This window comes from Melopsittacus undulatus, chromosome 1 (genome assembly GCF_012275295.1).
Source record: "Melopsittacus undulatus isolate bMelUnd1 chromosome 1, bMelUnd1.mat.Z, whole genome shotgun sequence".
NCBI lineage: Eukaryota > Metazoa > Chordata > Aves > Psittaciformes > Psittaculidae > Melopsittacus > Melopsittacus undulatus.
In genome coordinates, this window is record NC_047527.1 from 67,753,644 (window position 1) to 67,768,912 (window position 15,269).

Genomic DNA, 15,269 nt, shown 5'->3' on the forward strand with positions numbered 1-15,269 from the left:
ACACTATATTGAGTACAGCAGTTGTAGATGAAGGTGACTACATACGCAGGGTTTTGGTTTGGTTTTGCTTCTGTATTCAGTATTTCTGATACACTTGCTATGTCTTACAGTGATGATTAGGAGGTTGTATGTGACCACTGAAAAGTAAGAAAAGCATCCTGGTTCTAAGTCAAGCCCTCACACTTGGTGGCAACTTTGCCCCAAGATCCCAGTTTGGCTTGCTGAGGAACCCACTTGTCTCCAACTTTTGTATGTGAAATTCAGTAACTACTTTAAATTATTTCTACTTACTTTTGGCAGCTGATTTTCATAATTACAAGAATACTACAATGACATTCTTCATTTCATTGACACAGTTATTTTAACTCAGCCTCATTAATGGCATATGTCTAATTACTCCTGTAGTAGGTTACGTCTAATGCAGCAATATCCAACTTGTAGCAACTTTCTCAGCTTTTAGCTGTAAGTTCTGTGACATCCTGATGAAGCTCTGGCATGCAGCCAGGAAAGGAAATGGTAATTTATAAAATCAATGGATAATACCTGTATTTTCACTAGCAGCCAATTGCAGTGAGTGAAAATGCCATGTGCAAACATAGCACGAATGTCACTAGATGACAGCAGCAATGATACGAGCAGACTTTCAAAATTGGAGTAGACTTTGAATGTCAGCTTTTTAACAGAGTCCCAGCTAATATTGCTCATACTGGAACATATATTCACCACTTGATTAATATAGTAACTTTGACTGTATAACAAGCCTGGCATAGGTGCTTGCACATTCTGAATATTTAATTCATTTAACTTTGCATGATGACAGGAGCCCTTACAACTTGAACACGTACACTCTAGCAGACAAAAATGCAGCTCTTCACATCACTGGGAAAAATTCACATAGAAAGGTGTCAGACTTAGAGATGCTTAAGCTGAAGCAAATATGATGGCTAAAAAATTTCTCATCACCAGTGTTATTAGCATAGTGTATTTCTGAAAGCACACTCACTGAAGGTAAGGAGGCAAGACTGAAGAAATAGCACTTTCTTGAACAAGATTAACTCTCTCCATGTTGGTGAAAGGAAGGTTTGCTGGGAAGACTTATTCTGTAACATGTATGAACATGTCTTCCCCATCTGGTTGCATTTTACTGGTTCTTGGATACAGCAGGAAAACCTTTTTCTCTCTTCCTTTCCACTCACTAAAATGAAGCCCAATATAATTTCCCCCGCTTTTTCTCTCTCAGCACTCTGGTACATGGTAGCATTTTAGGAACATTCACCCTTCACAGAAGGCCCTGCCTTATTTTGGGATTAAAAAAAAAAATATTATTTCAGCTTGAAAATGTTTAAATGAAAGGAACAAACCCCTAAACTTGCATATTCACTGCAAATTCTGTTCCACAGCATACTGAAAAATTCAATTTACTAACCAAAACACCTGAGTAGTAGCCACCTGAAAAAAGACATTAAGTATAATATGCAGATCAATGTTCTTGATTTCAAGCAGCTAGTAGGGTGGGCAAGATAAGCATGCATACAGTGTAAATCGGAGGAAATCCATTTAAGTCAATGGATTTCATCGTTTCGTCATTGCCAACTCATCTTAAAAGACAGGGTTCCTGGATCAGGTTTCTGCTTCCATTGACGTCAAAAGTTAATCTCCCAAATGCCTAACATCAAAAATATTTTTGCTTATAAAAATTATGACATTGTTCTCAAATGCTGCTCCTTTCACTTACAAAGAAAGCTGAGGGAGGGCTGTTGAAAACAAACATAACAACACAAAGCTCGAAACAGATCACTGAATTATTACAATAATAGTTTATAATTCCATGTGTGTGTTGCTAAATGTACTTCAGCTTCTTCCAAGCATTCCCCAGAGGACTTCTGACACATGTGTAAAACCACTTTTCTGTGCGAGACTTACAAAATCTGCCCTTCCTAAAGCAGCAGTTCTTTCCCTCTAACTTGCTGAGTATTTCCACTGAGCATTAAGAGTTAATCAACTATGCAAATTAGCTCCAAATATATGACCAAAGTTTAGACATAATCTCATCTGTTGGGTGTATTACAGGGAGGGAGGAGATGTTTGAAGCAGGACATGGAAAACGCTTTGACCGCAATCTAAATAAAGATAATGCATAAAGACACATACGATGTCCAGAAAGCAATCTGTACATTATGCTTTCGAACTTTTACACTGCTGTTCTGAGGTAAGCAAAAACATCTTACATTCCAACTGCCTTAGAAAGGCTGAATAAAATTTTACTCATGCACTAAAAGATTAGACTGTCACAAAGTGATGGATGGCTTTTCTATGTTCTCTGTAGGGCATTTCAATACCATAGACTCCAAGTGCTCTTGATTAAAAGGCGACATTCTCATTTAGGGTCCTGTCACTGCCAGAGCTTCAAACCATTATCATTCCCACACACTGGTGCGTCCAGTGGCAAAATACTTACCAAAATGTATAAAATACTAATTACTTCAGACACTTTGATAGAGGTATAAAACACCCTAAAGCAAAGCTCTATTACACTGTGTGAGGGTCTGAATTCAAAATTAAAAATGCAGCCTAAAGGGAGAATAAGATTTTAATTACATTCCCCAGCTCTCAAACATTTCTTCAAAACCTAGGGGAAAAAGACCTAGGAATTTCATGACACAGGAACTCCCTTCTTACTGGTATACTGCTCAATTAAGAAAAAAAAAATAATAATCCAGAAAAACTCAAGTTTACTTTGTTCTCTTCAGAATTATTAAACTTTCAAACAGAGAAGGATACTAACAAGCTTCAGTAAAACGCTTTGATTTCTTCTCAAGAGATTTCAGATGCCAAACATGTTTTTCCATTTAAAAACTGTGATAGACAAAGTTTTATAACTTACAGATATTTCAAGGGAAAAAAAAATTACTATTTTCTATGGGGAAAAGCCTCAAATAAAATGTAATTGGGACACAACTGTGAATAGCTTCTCACTATCCCAGAAAAGCTTGGTTTAATTTGCATTTGCCACAAAACTCCCTTCTGCTTAAATAATTGCAAACGATCTCTCACTTTTAGATTTCTTTTGGTGGACTGGGACTATTCCTTGTTTATAACATTTGACAGTTTTCTTTATTAATAAAATTGTAACTTGGACGAATTCATGAGCTGAATGGCACATTGAAGCAGCTCTGGAGCTAACAATTTCAGTATATATGCAATGAAAAAGCACATGCTAGTTCATACTTTCACAAAGGGTAAAACTGAGCCCAGCTAACAAAATATTTTGATTACCCAAGAGAAAAAAAGTCTTCTAAACTGATGGGCCTTAAGACTGAAAATTGATGGAAGCATACTGGCAAAAAAAGACCAGAGTAAATCACAGTTGAATTTTTATACAAGCTATCAGCACGTTCTTTATCAGAAAAATTCAGTTCAGTCAAGGACTTTGGTTAAACTGCATCTTAAAGTTTAAAATACATCATTTGATATAGAATAGTTAAGGTCAAAGTATTTCTGGAGAAAAGACTGGAGGATTACAACATGATCGTGTGCTGTTAACATTGTAATGCTGCTCAGGGAGTATATCAAAATCCTTCTGTCGAACAACAGCCAACCCAGGAGAAGGATCCAAGTCCATTCATCTGAACGTGCCTGAACCAGGAACAAGGAAAGCAAAAAGATATCCTCTCCTCTGGCTGAAACAAAAGCAACTCCATTCTGAAAAAAATACTCAGTTTCCTGATTCTATAATTTAGTCTGTAAAATGTTAACCATTTTGACAGGAAACAACATTTGAGTAACAAACAAAAACATAAAAAACATCTCTTCAAGGAAAGCAATTAGTTTTGAGTAAAGACAGGGTGTATCTTTCTTCCAGTGCTCCTGTTTTACCTATTTTTTCTTAGGAAAAATAGACCTGAATTAGTACAGTCAAATTTTACATTTGGATGTTATGAACTGGTAAACTGATATAGAAAACAGAACTTAACTTTAGCATTTGCAAATGTACATTTAGCATTTGCAAATTTTAACACTTCCTTCTGTCTTAATTGTCATTTTAAGTAGATAAAAATTCTATTTCTATTATGTTTCTGTTAACTACACCTAGTGCTGCCATTATGCATTAGTTAACACTGGCAGTTGTACTGCAAGGGCTTAGCATTGCAGTTGAAAGTTGCTCAGAAGGTTTTTCCATTTTTGTACAGGTACCTAAGACTGCCATGACCAAAAACCATGTCAGAAAGATAAATGTTAGGTACACTGACATATGGAACATTTCACTTCTAAAGCAACTCAGAATAAACCTGTTCTCTCAGCAAATCTTCAAAAAGTTATCAAAGGCATCACATATCAGAGAGCAGTAATTGTATAAGATGCCCCAAAGGTCTTTGAAAGAGGACAAGAAAATAAACTAGACTTTAGTTTTAAAAAATATTCAGACTACAAATGTCATCTTTACTGTTTGTCTCCCATCATGGCACAAAAAAAGTCTGGCATGCCCTCACTACTACATTCACTTTCCTTCACCTAGCAAACTCAACAAAACCATTGAGTTTTGAATAGCACACCAAGTCTCCTGAAGTCAGCAAAACTGTAGGTCCACTATCCTATGGATACCTACATTTAACTGGATAATGAAAAAAACTGATGACTGAACCAAAATAAAGAGTGGCAAATTCTAATTTAGATGAAAATAAGGTAATAGAGGTATCTATTGTAGACTATTTTGAGGTTGCTCAGGAGGAAAAGGGGGGACAGAGTTGTATAGTGATACTAATTTCAAAGCACATTTCTGAAATATTTCTGCAGAAACATTTGTACAAGTAGGTGTCTGGTTAATCACCTTGTGTAAGTTCCGTGGCCAGACATTTTGCCCTGATACTATATAATGAAGTTCAGAAACTGCAGCACATCTGAAAAGTGTGTTCAGTGTTTTGCGTATCAGTTTGTATCCCAACTGCCTTTTTTGCTGGACTTAGAACAGAACTATTAGAAGACTTGACTTTTCCACTACATTAGAATTAGTGAAGTTTTGGTATCATATCCTCAGTTGTAGGTGAGAGGGAAACATAGTATTTGAATATTTTGTGATAGCTTTAACAGGGTTTTTAAAGAAGTTTCCCTCAATGAATTATTTAGCAAATAAAATAACTTTGGGACAGATGGAAAGGAGGAGGGTAAAAAGGGCAATTCTGAGGCTGCAACAAAAGGCAATTCCGGCTGCAACAAATAAAATTAAGGAGAAAAAGGAATTTCTGACTTGAGAAAGTTTAAAGTTGTTAATGTGAGACTCAAACTTGCATTGCTTGTTCTAGACTGTGTAAACAAAGATAAGCAACTTAAGGAATAAGGACTTCCCAGCAAACCACTTGGTTTGAGAAGCCTGAACACACTGTGCATATATCAAGGAAAAATGAAGTTCTCCTATTCAAATATGTTGATTTTAAGAGTTAATTTTGCTGTAAGAACATCATGCTGTTCTTCCAGGGAAAGAAGTTTCTATTATTAGAAACTATTTAGTTTTCTACTAAAACAGAAGCATTGTTACAGTGTAGGGAGAATTACATACTGTCTGAATGTAGCCATTGAATTTGGGGCTTTATTACTGCAGGAGTGCCTGACTGCTTGTCTAGGGAGAGGACGCACCCATCTTAATCACATAAATCAGACATCTGAAATGAGACATGGTAACACTGAATCATTGTGGCTGGAAGGTGTCTTTGGAGGTCACTAGCCCACTTCCTATTCAAAGTATGATCAGAACTGACCTTGGAGGAGGCTGCTTAGGGCTTTGTCCCAGCAGGTCTTTTTAACACCTCCAAGGACAGAGATTCCACAGCTCTCTGGGCAACTCTCCATCTCCCTAGTTAGAAATCAATATCCTATAAAATAGAAAATACTGGGTTTATTAACAAAAAGCTCTTCTGGTCATGAGCAGTCATATAACTCACGTTAATTACTGCCCTAATTTCTGCATGTTCCATTTCAGCTGTATTTTGCAGTAGTCCTGATGGTTTCAGGGCATAAATGTAACAAAGTTTCTAGGTAGATGGGTCACCTTTTATTAAATGCACCTGTTTACCTGGAAAATTAAGAGAAGCTTCTGGATGGACTGCATATCAATACACTACTGACTAAAGAGAAAGACTTTTTATTTTACATAACTTTCATGAAGCTTTCAATGGGGTTTTTACTCCCTGCTCCTTTCTCCTAGATGATGAGCATTTTCATAATACTCTCTCCCCTGATTAACATTCCTGTACTTCTGGAATACCACTAACCTTTTCTTCAAAGTTGGTCTACGTGATACACACCTAAACAAACGCTAAGTAGTAGTTCTGTTTTTAGCTTGGGAAGTTGCTGTTTCATTTTCAGATTAAAAAAAAAAAAAGACTTCTATGCTTGCAAGCTTGTATTATTTTTCCATCTGTACCACTTAAATGACACTATCCATACCTGTAAATCTTGTGTAATTTATGCAGAAACTATAAGCTTCTCAACCTTCTCCACCCTTCTTCTCATTCTTTCACTAACTCAGAAAAGCATAAATCTGAGGAAGCAGTAAACAAGGCAGTTGTTAGCACACTGCATCCTTATGAACATAGGAGTAAGCAATGCTACAAGCATGCCAACACTACTGTAAGAGTAGAAAAGTAAAACAACTAACTTGCTTAAAATTGTATAGATGCTTTCACCTCTAGGTCTGTGTATATTTGCAAAATTAGTTGGGTTTGGGTTTTATAAGTTATATCAGTTTTTATGTAATTCACATATTGGCAGGTTGTGCAAGGAAGCACATGGTAGTGCAACATTCTGTCTGTTTAATGAAATTTAAGGACATATAGAAACATAGGCTGGTTTGGGTTGCAAGGGCACTTAAAGACCACATAGTTCCACCCCCCTGCCATGCTTGAACTTTTCCAGGGATGGAGCAGCCACAATTTCTCTGGGCAGCCTGTTCAGTGCCTCACCATCCTCAGAGTGAAGATTTTTTTTCCCTAAATGCTCCTTGTCCACAGCAGGGTCTTATAATCAGCAAGAACAGCTCTTCTAGAGCAGGATTGTTACAAACAACATAACTATAGATACTCACCCCTCCCAGCATGATAGACTCTGCTAAATTACATTATTACTCACAAAATAGTTTCCTTCTATCCATTTCAAATTTGTTGAATTAACAGTGATGCATTTTCATTACAACATAAATGCGTGTTATTAGATGGCATGAATATGTAGCTTTTTGGCTACAGTTTTGGATGGAAAATATTTCTGATCCCTCTTTGCACAACTGTGTATTTGGCATTAAAATTATTAGATAAAATGTGCTACAGAAATAAATGTCTAAAATACATAAGCAGACTATTCTGACAACTACAGCAGTTCAATAGGTGTTCAATACCACACTAACGAGTCATTCTCTTTGAAACGGACAGAACTTCCATCCTTAGCTGTATACGAGAAAACATTTCCACGCTCCCCTCCCACCATGCCAGACTGTCTTCCGTCTGGTGGTTAGGGTACACATGGGGCAAAAAGAGATCTGGAATGCCCTCAAGCAGTGGCATGAACAGGACTAACTTGAAGTGGAGGACACAGCAAACACTCGTAAGGATACATGATATAAAAAGCAAGTATCGGTGCCAGAAGCGTGCCTTCTGGTCTATTTTTGAAAGAGGGAATTTAGTACCTATTTTCAAGAAGGCTGATAGATGTTCATGGTTCTTTCCTAAGTGGAAAGAGTTGCCTGAATCTTCGGGGAGAAGAAGGACTAGTCCATAGGATTTCCTGCTAGATTATTTTGGTGGCATCTCACAGGGCTTGCTGGTGTTTGTAGAATCAGTTCAGGTACTTAGAGATTGACTCATTTCTTTTTCTACAGTAAACTAATGAAATCGCAGTGAAGAGTAAGTTGCCTGTAGTAGAGAAATGGTTTTCCTTGTCACATGGTCCTGTTACTTCCTTGTACTACCTACAACACCTGTTAGACCTCCTTGTGATTCAGTGGGGTTCAACAGAGCAGCAGGAGACAATGCAGCTTCCTGGGAGAGGTGTGAAGTTGCCCTCCATCAGTGGCTGAGCAGATCTGGTGAGTACCAGAGCTGGCTGTGAGCATGCAGCTGAGACTAGTGAAGGTGGGTAAGAGTGAAGAAGACAGGAGACTGGAACTCTATAGATTGCCTAATTGAGCCTCTTGAAGTTGCAGGTATGCTTTACAGTGAGACAAGACATGCTGCTCATGGATATGAATTCTGTGAGGATCAAGCATATTTCACAACACGGAGTGTCACAACTTTCAATAGCTCTTCTGCAGGTCTACATAAATAGCCAATCTCACCATTCTGTTTTCTTGGAATGTTAAAAATGTGTTTAAAACCATTCCAGGCTACCAAATTAATATTTCTATTAGCCTTTCTAATCCAAAACTAATATATTTACGGAACTACTAATGCCTTGCTAAAGCAAGAACTGGAGTTATTACCTAACATAAGCATTACACTTTACAAAAACATAAACACAGTCTGACACCTCTTCAGATCTGCAATATCTAGACAGTTAATTTATTCCAAGTTTTCTTTTGTCAATCTGAGCCTTTTTATGTGCTAAGTGGATTCTGAGATTGCTTTTTAGGAGCACTATGCCTCAAATTCTCATGCTAAAGTACATGTGTATAGTACTTCACAAAAAAAAACCCATCCTATTTTATCTCCTTATGATAGAACCAGTAAACCATCTTTATTATCTCTCCTAAGTTTCTTGCATGTTTATTATGAATCCTGAAATTATGTGCGATCACTTAAAAGTCGAACTCTCTATTTTCTGTTAGCTAAAGGAAAAAATAAAATTCTCTACTAGGATAAGGGGAGAAGGGTAAAAACCCTCATGACACCAACATATTGACACCCAAAGTAGAAGTCAATAGACATACGCTTTTGCCTTTCTACAACAGAACACATCTGTGTTTACTCTAAATCTAAAATCTAATCACATTTGGTTGGGGGGTTGGTAATTCTCTGAGCCTGGCATAGTCTGTTTTGGAAATTCACATACTTTCATGATTACAGATCATCTAAAGTCTTCAGTATGTGATAAATGACAAGCAAAGTAAATTCTTAGCTCTCAGTGTTGACAGTTTCTCTTTCAATCTGGACTTCTCTATAACAGCAGTTCCCTTTTTTTAAAATAAAGGTAAACTTAGGGCACACATACATTTTACCAGATTTCCCTATGAAATCTGTTAATTGTCTTTTAATTGTCATTTTCCCCCATCAGGGACTCAAGAGATTCTGGTTCGTTAACAGGTTTGATTTCAAACGTGCAAGATACAAAAGCTGGTACCTGAGGATAATCCTGACTCTCATTAGTGGGCTGCCTAAATATAAACTGGTTTTTGGAAGAGTACAAAAACCCATGGAAGAAAAGACGCTTAATATTTCAGCTGTTCACTATCTGCTCTGTTGCAGAAAGTATCTTTCTGGTCTTGTTTGAAGGAATTAGGAGACCAAGTGATGACCCTCTGAGTCTACATTCAGAGAACTGCAAGTCTGGAGGATTTTCTGTGCTCTGTGGTCTGGTGACATGCAGCGTGATGCCAGAGTATGTTACCCATCTGTGGGATAGATGCCCCAATTTAAACACTACCTGCTAAAACTCTTGTTAAGACATGGCAATTTGTTCTAAACTGGCTGCTAGTTTTGTCAGAGACAAGTCTCTTGGGATGTAAGTGTGTAAGCAGCTGAACTTGAAGGGCTCACCTCAGCAGTTCTTATCAGTAACTACCAAGCAACTGCACTGTATTATGATATCTGTACTTTATCCAATGAAAGTGTCATTTAAGTAAATTTAATTAGGTTTGAGTTAACATCCCCTGGGAGCACATTACACCTATGAAAGATATCATTCCAGGCAAGCAGTAGCTTCAGACTGGCACTGCTGCATTGGTTAAATTCATATATTTTCTGTTACTGTCATAACCTTAAGGGCTGTGAGATGTTTAAAAAAACTAAGAAGTGTAGTGTATAGAAGTATAGAAGTCTAGAGTATAATGACATGGTAGCTTTTTAATAAACTGGCAAATACTTATGCACTTATATATGCTTACTATCATGCTGTATCAGCGTCCTGATGTCTCTTCCAAGGAAGGTGGATTGGGAAGAAACACAACTTATTAAATTTCCAACTACAAAGTAAAATCATGCTTTTCTGTTACAGACAGTCTTATATGGAATAGTGTTAGAATAATTAGAATAGGTTTAGTGTTATAATGATTGGAATAAAGAAGGTCTGAATTCTTAAGCAGGCAATTTTTAATTTCAGATTGGAAAGTTATTATACTGTGATGCACAAGAGGAGGTACTTGTCCCAGAACATGGTGAGAGCAGCAGTTCAGCTCAGCAGCTGTAGTGGTACTCACTGATTCTGTAGTTACACTCATTCCCCCTAACCTCATTTTTCAGGAAATTACAGCCAGATCAAATGGACTCCTTAAAATGAAGTTCTTTTTAAATCGGTTTGATGGTTTCCTACTTACAGGGACAGGCTTGTTAAACCAGCACAGGAGGAGAATTGATTAAACTTACTGATGGTTTGCAGTCCAACTGCATGCTGTTTATGTACTAGGGTAAGCTCTCTGTCTTGGCAGACAGCTTTTGAATACCTAACAGTAACCTTGCTTAATGCCTATGTATTTCATTATTCTTGTTGAACTCTACTCTTCAGTTTATGACATAAAACTTCATTGTTCAGTTACATTTAAAATAAAAATGGATTTCTAAGCTCCTTTTATTTTCATGTGGTGACTGAGAGAAGCTTATTTTAGAGGACAATAACTTAAAACCATTTTGACTTTATTTTCCAGTATTGCTGTATAGCTTCTGTTTTTTAAGCATACAACAAGAAATACATAAAGTGTTAAGTATACACACGAGCAGATACATAAAATGGAAGGTCACCAGTAGTACTACTGCAATATTCACAATTACAGATAAAATCAGCATATTTGATAATTTAACTCTTAAATCCCATTGCAAGTTCAGAATTTGTTTTCTAAATGGTACCAACACCTGCCCTTGCTACAGTGACGGAGAAGAATGAAGCAGAAGGTATTCTTTGTGCATTTCCATAGTCCACAGGGTAGATTATATCAATTCAAAAGGTAAAATGAAACATGGTGTCATTCTCAAAGTGAGACACTCATTTCATCACGGAACTCTGAAGCTGTTTCATAAATCATGCAAGTAGATATATATTTACTATAGTACTTAGCATATTTTCTCTCTTTAATTGTCATCCAACAAAATCAAGAGACCTCTTTTTTTTTCCAAATCACTGTCTTATCTCACTGCAAATTTTATCTTTAAAGCTTGCTGTCTGTCATGGGCAAGCATTCTGTTTCATCAATTACATCATGATGTGGCATATACTCTGAAAAGGTTCCTGTTGCTGTACAATCTATAAAAGCCATGGTGTGAACATTAAAGTAGAAGAATTGCTGGCATTTTAAGATCTGTGTCAAGATTCTGTCCCAAGTTAAGTGATAGTAATCAAAAAGACAGGAGACCGGGAGACAAGTCTGCACAAGAGCCAGAGACAGAGCTGAGCCAGCACAGCAGCTGTTGGGAACCATTGGACAAGGACCTCTAACTGAAGGGTGCTACATAAACAACTCAACAGCATTGTTTTTGATACAGGAATATTACCATTTAGTATATATATATACTAATCCTCAACATTAAAATCTTCTCCTGCAGGAAAGACTGAGGTATTTTTCAGTGACACAACTGCATGGGAGGAATAATTCTGTAATGCTAATGAAAATGATGTAATCAATTTGCAATCATGCTTTCCTGTAAACTCGCTTTTGATTTTACATTTGGCAAATACAGGCATTATATCCAAAAAGCATGTGTCTCCTTCTGCAGACATGACTGACAAGGCCTGTGTGCAATATGCTTCCAAAACAAACATGACTCAATACCTTTGGGTTGGTAACTCATACGAATGATGAAGAATGTTTTTTGGTAACATTCCTAAAGTGTATCTTAGAGAAAGTAGCAATTCATCTGTTGGAGAAACATAATCAAAATTGGGTTTATAAAAATTTGTATGCTGTGTGATAATTGCAGCTTCTTATAGGATACACACAGTTACACAAACTACTTGATTACATGGCTATACTTAAGCAAATTTGTTATATATAAAAAAATAAACACATTTTTGAAATCTACAGCTTTACCAGACCAACATGTCTTTCAGGGCGAACACTGAGAGAGCCACTTGTGACATAAAGCATGCGAAAGAAAAACAAACTGTGTGATTTGTGAAACTCACAAAAGCCCCTTTTTGTGTAATTTCACAGTGATGGAACCACAGATGTGGGTAAGTTCACAGCTGGCACAATGTGAAGTGTATTTTCACGTACGCCAGGCACTAGGTCCTCAGCACAGGTTACCAGTTAATATCATGAGAATATTATCTGAGTCCCCAGATCCCAAGCTGACCCTCGAAATTAGTCACAAAACTCTCCACAGGAATCCTCTTGCCTACAGTTTGCTAGTCAGCCAAGGAAGTAATTCACTATTTCTCTGTTTCACAATGTTAGTTTATTTCTAACAGAAACCATTTGGTGCTGAGCAATAGCACAATTTATATGTCTTCTGACAGGCTGAAATTAATATTAAAATATTAAAAAGGTTAAAAAATATAAAAAATATTAAAAAGATTAAAAAATATTAAAAGGGTTAATTAGGAAAGTTAACAGTCGGAGGACTAACAAGTGCTACTTGCAAACCTGTGCTGAAAGGGGTATGTATTAAAGGTGTGTACCTATTAGACTCCTTGTTTGGAGTTAAAAAAATAAAAGAAAATAAAAAATCCCACAATGACTGGATACTTGGTATGTAACATATTTAGGAAAAGTATTTAAAATTCATGGATGACCTAGTCCCTCACTGGCTTGGCCACCTAAAGATTGGGTAAGTTATAAAATAGTGTTAAGTGCTTGTTGACTGTCTATGTTCTGAACAGCTCAGCAGACCAGAATTATTGAGTGCTTCATTGTGTCACAGGTTTCCTTATCCAGAAAGAGTACATTACTCAGCAATTAGCTAAGGACTTTATAAGGACTTTTGAAGATTTCTGCAGAAGAAATTGCGCAATGATCAATGCTTCTCACTCAAAAAATGCAAAGTCCCCATTTAATTTCTGTTTGAACTGGCTCGCTCCAGAGCTAGTCAGCAACACTGAATGTGATTACTAGAAGATCAACGAGCTGTTTCGTGCCCCATTCCTGAGGCTCATTTTTTTTCCTTTTCCTTAGGGGTTGATCTGCACTGCTGAAGTCAGTGAACACATACTCAGACATAACTCTGAACTCCTTTCCCCACTGAAATCACTTGTGAGAAGAATTACAAAAACTGTTTATCACACACTACCAAAACCCAGCTTGAGTAAGAAATCATGGATTGTCTCAGAATACTGGAAGCTGTCCACAAGCTTAAGTTTGGTGTGAACTTAAGAAGACAGTTTTAGAGGCTAAAGGGTTTGGAGGGTTTATTTAAAATATAAAATATTGTATATTAAATATTTAAATTATATATATTATATTTTATATCTGTATACACAGACACACACACATGTACACAGCAGTCCTCTCCATACTGGAAAATCCAGACTGTTATCCCTAGCAGACCTTCAAAAGTTGTCAACGCTGATCATGCCAGGCAGTAACTTTTCACGGTTGCAGTGCAGTTTGTTAGTTAAATTCAGCCCTACCGTTCACAAGTCTTCTAGTAGGGATAAGCCCAGGAGGAAAGGAAATCAGACTATGAACTATGTAACAAGGTGAAAACCAAGTGTTACAAGAGCATCATTCAGAATGAGGAAAGGTTTGTGCCTGTGCTCCAGTGTGTGCACAATGGCTTCTAATTGGCTGGAGAGACCTGATGAAAAATGCAACAATGCTTCCCTGATCTGACGGCTCATGTGAAAATGAGCAACCTAAGTGGCAGTTGGGCATATTTGTAGGTATATTACTAGTGTAGTTCATAAAACATTACTGAGAATAATCGTTCTGGAAGGAATAACAAGAAAAAAACAACCACTTTCTTTCCAACCCCTTTTTTTAGCTACCAAAATCTTTCTAAAAGTAATCCAAGACATACTGCATCTAAAGTCTGTACAATTGCCATATACACACTAACTCTGACCCTCTTCCTGGACTTATTTTAGAGCATGAGGTGCTCTGTCATGATCAAGGGGCAGCTGTCATCGGGTGGGGATGGGTCTGTGGAGCTGTACGGTGGTGTCACAATGCAGGAGTAGTTGTCTGGAGAAACGCACATTAACAGCTCTCCGCTGACCCTGTTCCCCAAAACTCAGGCTCTGACGTTACATCTTCATTTCACATTTAACTCTTAGGTCTACTGAGATTAACGAAGAGAAGGCCATAATACAAAACTGTATTTGAGCTGCACACACGAGAATTAGCAGCTCATTCGAGCGCTAGTCCCTAGCTCTAGTAGACGGAGGGCACACAGCTTCCTCACTAAAGGAGGATGAAAGCAGCCTCAAATTCGGCGCCCAAACGGCCATAACGGAACGGTAGACATCCAGCCGGCGGTCCTTGGTAGCTGCCGGCCAGCCCAGGCCGAGACAGGGGGCCCGTGGCACTACCGAGAGCGCCAGCGATGCCCTCAGCATAGGGTAACGACCGCACCGCCCCGCTCGCAGCACGCCAATCGCACAGGAGCATGCGCGATGGGGACAGCAGGGAAGGGCTGCCCCCGCGCACGCGCCCTGCCAGCCCCGAGCTTCAGTACCTGCGAGCCTCCGGGCCCCGCTGTCGCTTTCTTTTTCTTGGCTGGGCCGCCGCCTGTGCCCGGGCTCGCCGGGCGCTTCTTGGTACGGGATGGGCCTCCGGCGGGAGAGGAGGCGGCCGCTGGGATCACATTCGCCATTTCTTCCCCCCTCCTCCGCGCCCGGCTTGAGCGCACCGGAGGGGAGGAAGCGAGAAAGAGAGCTTGCCGGTTCCCTGTACCGGGCGGCGGGACGCGCATGCGCAGTAACCGCTGCGCGACCTTCGCCTTTCCGTTCCCGTCTGGGCTGTGTGAGGGAAGGTGCTAGTCGTGAGGGGATCATAGGGTGGTTTGGGTTGGAAAGGATCTTAAGATCTTCCAGTTCCACCCCCGCCCCCTGCCATGGGCAGAGACACCTTCCACTAGGCCAGCTTGCTTCAAGCCCCGTCGAACCTGGCCTCAAACACTGCCCAGCCTCTGGCCAACCTCTGC

General features: G+C 38.7%; 1 protein-coding gene across 1 annotated transcript in view; it reads right to left on the reverse strand.

The window, feature by feature from the left end:
• Nucleotides 1-15,031, reverse strand: part of INO80C (INO80 complex subunit C) — a 30,816-nt gene extending 15,785 nt beyond the window's left edge. Inside the window, exon 1 of the mRNA XM_031052996.2 lies at nt 14,802-15,031. Coding sequence (XP_030908856.1) covers nt 14,802-14,939 — 138 coding nt within the window. The 5' untranslated portion in view covers nt 14,940-15,031. The remainder of the gene's footprint in view (nt 1-14,801) is intronic.
• Between the last annotated feature and the right edge of the window lie 238 nt (nt 15,032-15,269).